This window comes from Mastomys coucha, unplaced genomic scaffold (genome assembly GCF_008632895.1).
Source record: "Mastomys coucha isolate ucsf_1 unplaced genomic scaffold, UCSF_Mcou_1 pScaffold18, whole genome shotgun sequence".
Lineage (NCBI taxonomy): Eukaryota > Metazoa > Chordata > Mammalia > Rodentia > Muridae > Mastomys > Mastomys coucha.
In genome coordinates, this window is record NW_022196900.1 from 48,443,160 (window position 1) to 48,448,714 (window position 5,555).

At 40.3% G+C, this 5,555-nt stretch overlaps 1 protein-coding gene across 1 annotated transcript; it reads right to left on the reverse strand.

Annotated features, from left to right (window-relative positions):
* Window positions 1–4,612: 4,612 nt before the first annotated feature.
* LOC116096218 (interferon alpha-11) lies at window positions 4,613–5,555 on the reverse strand. Its single transcript, XM_031377827.1, has one exon. It carries the CDS (start codon window positions 5,519–5,521, stop codon window positions 4,949–4,951), a length of 573 nt encoding a protein of 190 aa, XP_031233687.1. The 5' UTR covers window positions 5,522–5,555; the 3' UTR covers window positions 4,613–4,948.

The following is a 5,555-nucleotide window of genomic DNA, read 5'->3' on the forward strand; positions in this document are numbered from 1 at the left end:
TGTGTGCTCTGAACCTCTATCTGCATTTTCATTGATGTCCTGAATTAAGTCTAAGATTTCTTCTCTGTGTTTATAGCAACTTATCCATGATTTTCTCTTTCATTGCATGGAATATGGTTCAGATTTTATTTGTTTTATTTGTACATGATCTGGTAGCTGCCTGTGCCTCTGATTATCACTTTCAAATCTTTATCAAGCAACTCAAAACTTTGTTTTTCCTCTCAGAAATCTACCAGGGTTTTGCACTCTTGACTCCAAAGCGCCTTACAAAAGAAATCCAGGTTGATTTACAGTCTGAGCCCATGAGTCTTCACACCTCAGTGTCTGCGTGGAGACCCTCGCTTTCCTTCTTTTCTCTTTGTTTCATTGCACAGGGTTGAAAATTCAGCAAGACTAGTCCATCACAATAAAGTGAAGATTCAGAAAACGGTTTACTTATTTCATTTCCTCAAGGAAACATCACAACCACCCTTGTTTTACAAGTTATATACCAGGATCATTATTTGCCACAAATTTGTTTCTGAATGTCACTATGGCTCATAATTTTCAAACCCAAATATTGTAAATTTTTTGAGACTTACTTAATAATCAAAATATGCACGTGGAGATAGGTGAGTTAGGAAAATTCTTGCAGTACATGCAGAAATAGCTGATTGGTGTCTCAGAATGCATGTAAAGGCCAGTAGAGGAGTGCATCCTGTGATCCTGACACAGAAGATGACATACAGACATGTGCCTGAAACACTGTACTAGTCAGTGATTCCCAGAGGAGTTGAATTTATAGAAAAAGTTTCTCTCTTTTACACACGTATGTATGCTGTTAGACCAGCTTACAAATTGGGGTCCAATCAACTCTGAAAATGTCTTCCTATGAGTGTAAGTTCAAAGAATCCAGTAATTGTTAACTAGGGTGGATTTCGTAGCTGGTACTCATTATGTGCCAGATTCTAATAACGTTAGGCTCTAATGCCAGTGAAGGAATGGATTGCTGGCAAGGGAAATGTACACAGGCAAACAGCAAAAGCATCTTTCCTTCATGGACTTCCATATGCTCCCAGCAGAAGGCCTGGCTCAGAGTAGAGGTGAGTCTTCACACCGCAAAGATCTGAGTTGAAGTTGAGTCTTTCCATTCTAGAGATCCTGATTAGAGTGGGTTTTCCCACTCCAACTTAAACAAAACTAGATCACAGGTGTGTGCCTACCTTTTGAGCTTTCAGTTAATTCTACATTTAGTCAAGTTGACATCCAAGAGCAGCCATCACAAGCTCACAGCCCAGTCAGTCTGGCAGCAATGGGGAGCCCTTGCTTAAGTGACACATCCTGTCACAGATAATGAGGTAAAAGCCTGACATTGATTACATCTGGCCCCATTGTATGCACATACAAATGTGAACACTCATCATGTGTGTACAATAAGGATTTTTTTTTCGAGACAGGGTTTCTCTGCATAGCCCTGGCTGTCCTGGAACTCACTCTGTAGAGCAGATTGACCTTGAACTCAGAAATCTGCCTGCCTCTGCCTCCAAAGTCCTGGGATTAAAGCCGTACACCACCACTGCCCGGCTACAATAAGAAGTTTTAATTCTAAGACATGTAACAACTATATGTTGCAGCTGATTAAATTAACTATTTATTATTCATATAGTGAGTACAAGTTCTATAGCAATACTGAAAAATGAAAGAAGGTGTCACAGGCCTTGATCTCACAATGAATTACAGACCTATAGTGATAAAAAGAGCATAGGATTAAAATACAAAGAGATGGTTGATTTATGGAATAGAATAAATGACCCAGCTAAAATTTCTTACACTTACTTTAATCACATTTTTAGCAAAAAAATACAAAAATACACACTGGAAATAAGAGACTATCTTCAACAAATGGTGCTCATCTAATTAGATGGTTGCCTATAAAAGGAAGAAAATAGATCCATATTCATAATCCTGTAAAAAACTGAATTTCCTAGCATCAAGGACCTTGATATATGACTTGCTACACTTAATCTGATAAAGGAGAAAGTGTTGAATAGGTTTCAATTCATCAGCAAGTGCAAAGAATTTTAGTTGTGCTGACCTGTGCATGTGCATGAGTGTATGGAAGAAAGAGAAGGGTGTCATGTACACTCTATCACTCTCTTCTTGATGCCTTCCTCACAGTGCCTCACACTGGCCTTGGAGCTCACTGAGTTATCTAGGATGTTGACCAGATCATTGGGTGGACTTCCTCCCTTAGTTAAGATATTTCCGTGTCTTGCTCTATGTCACTGCAACTCAGGGATAGCAGACACAGAGATCTAGATATAGCCATGTTCACACTCAGTCCTGAAGCTTGACCAACTTGGCAGTCTCAAGAAACATGGTGTTTCCGTACATAGATATATCTTCATGGACAGCACTGTCATGCTCCCTGACTCTAAGGTCCTTTCTGTGTGAAGATATTTATTGGCCCATTATCTTGGGAGTTTTCACTCTCTTTTATACCTATTATTCTTAATTTTGGTCTTCTCATTGTGTCCTAGGTTTCCTGGGTGTTCAGGGTTAGGAGCTTTTTGCTTTTTGCATTTTCTTTGACTGTTGTGTCAATGTTTTTTATAGTGTCTTTAGCCCCTGAGATTCTCTCTTCTATCTCTTGTGTTCTGTTGGTGATGTCTGCATCTATGATTCCTGATTTCTTTCCTAGGTTTTCTATCTCCAGATTTGTCTCTCTTTCTGATTTCTTTATTGTTTCTATTTCCATTTTTAGATTCTGGATGGTTTTGCTCATTTCCTTCACCTGTTTGATTGTGTTTTCCTGTAGTCCTTTAAGGGATTTTTGTGTTTCCTCTTGAAGAGCTTCTAGCTGTTTACCTATATTCACCTTTATTTCTTTGAGGGTCCTATTTATGTCTTTCTTAAAGTCCTGTATCTTCATCATGAGAAGTGATTTTATATCTGAATCTTACTTTTCCAGTGTGATGGTGTGTCCAGGACTTGCTATGGTGGGAGTATTGGATTCTAATGTTGCAAAGTAACTTTGGTTTGTGTTGCTTATATTCTTATGCTTGCCTCCTGCCATCTGGTTATCTCTAGTGCTACCTGTCCTTGCTAAATCTGACTGGAGCCTATGTTTCCTGTGATCCTGTTATTTCAGAACTCCTCAGAGTCAATCTGTCTCTGTGATCCTGTGATTCTGGGATCCTGTGATCCTGGGCTTTTTAGAGCATCTGGGAGTGAAGCTTCCACAGGGTGTTTTGGAACTGGCTGCAGAGTTTGTGCTCAAGGCCTGCTCAGGGTACCAGCCCAGACAGACCAGAAGGAATCTGAGCTACTGGACTGGCAGAGTTCCTGTATGCCTGGTCTTGCTGGTCCCAGTTACTCCCAGTGTTGGGACTGATGTTGTGTCCTCCTCATTTCTGATCCTGGGCATGTTAGAGCACCTGGGAGTGGAGCTTTCTCTGGGTGTTGTGGGACTGGCAGTGGAGCTGTATTCATACTGTCACAATACCTGATTTGAAATTAGAGCTTATATCTAAGAAAGGTTCATGCACTGGCCATGCTTACCACAGAACCCTCTTGAAGTTCATGACAATGAGCAGAGAGACTCAAAACTGCTCACTAAGCAGAAAATAAAGGGCTGATTTCCTGGCCTCAGGGATCATTAAAGAAGAGGGACCAGAAGAATTGGAAGAGCCAGAAGCAGTGGATGAATGTAGCAAAGCCATGTTCTAAGACACAACAGGGTAAGTTACTCATGTGTATTGAAAGTTGCAGTGACTGAATAAACAAGATCAAGCCAGATAAAATATCAGCTTGGAAAATTGGAGGCAATTCCACCTCCAGTTGAGGAACTATATCAAATGATGGCAGAAAGAGATTCAGGTATCCTTGGCTACCCAATCTCCACGAGATGGTGTTGTACCATGCACAACTAGTAGTTCAAAGAAGATGAAGCACAAGTGGCAGGATGAGAAGAAGGAGGAGGAGGAGGGACAGAAGGAGAATGAGGAAGAGAGTGAAAAACAGTAACAGACAGAGAAGAAGTAGAAAATTGGGAAGAGGAAGGGCCCAGGAAATAGAGAAGGAGTAGTGGTGTTTTGAAGGGTTAATTTTAGAGTCATTTCACTTCCCTGGTGGGATTTTTTCCCAGGACTGGTTTAGGAGGCCATTATGAGTGTGTTAATTCCCAGGTCCTGCTTGCCTTGCTTTTCTGTGCTATATAGTAAGGCTAGTCATTTTTCTTGATCTGTTTTCTTGATCTCACTCATATTTAGAACCCAAAACAATTAAACTCATTGATTATAATAGTAGATGATTGGTATATGACATCTTGGAAATCAGATACTAAATTAATCCAGGGAATATTTTGTCAAAGTAGACTAAGGAATATGACAGGAACAAAATTATCTGGCTTTCTACAGCACATCATGCTGTCAATACATTCTGAGGAACACTACAGGCAGAGAAGAAGATAAATATATTTAGGGTTTGCCTAAATACTGTGCAGTGTATGTGTGTATCCTCTCTAATATTTGGAAACTGTTCATTTATACAATATTTATAGTGTAGGTCCCCATGTTAAAAATATTTGATAATGTTAAAGAAATAGCAAATTAACTAATCCAAAGTGTCTTATAAAGCAAATTTATTTGAACACAAAATAAGTTAATTACAAATGATAATTTGCTACATTAAAAATATAAGACTGAAGTATTTAACATAATTACCTTAAATTGTATTGCTAGCACAATAAATAAATCAATAAATAAAAATAAATAAATAAATAAGAACAAATGGGTGCAGATACAAACATGGTTTTACATATTGAAAATAATTGCTCAGTATTGCTAAAACATCTAGGCAAGTTGATTGTATTCTTACTGAAAATAGTGAGAGTTTTTAAAGAAGAGCTTATAATGTGAGATGCAATGTTCTAGTCCAGGGGAGAATTTTCCACACTTTGTCTCAGGACTCACTCCTTTTTCTCAGTCAGTCTTTTAAGCAAGTTGGCAGAGGAAGACAGGGCTCTCCAGACTTCTGCTCTGACCACCTCCCAGGCACAGGGGCTGTGTTTCTTCTCTCTCAGGTACACAGTGATCCTGTGGAAGTATTTCCTCACAGCCAGGAGGGAGTCTTCCTGGGTCAGGGTAGTTTCCTGCACCCCCTCCTCCTGCATCAGACAGGCTTTGAGGTCACTGAGTTGCTGGTGGAGGTCATTGCAGAATGAGTCTAGGAGGGTTGCATTCCAAGCAGCAGATGAGTCCTTTGATGTGAAGAGGTTCAAGATCTGCTGGGAAAGATCTTGCAGGACAGGGATGGCTTGAACCTTCTGGATCTGCTGGGCATCCACCTTCTCCAAGGGGAATCCAAAGTCCTTTCTGTCCTTCAGACAAGAGAGAGGGGAGAGTCTCCTCATTTGTGCCAGGATTGTCAAGGCTCTCTTGTTCCTGAGGTTATGAGTGTGAGGCAGGTCACATGCTAGAGAACAGGTTGACCAGCGGCTCATCACTATCAGGAACATGAGGAAAGCACAGAGCCTAGCCATTGTGGGTCTTGCAGATGCTGATGGCTCTCCGGGT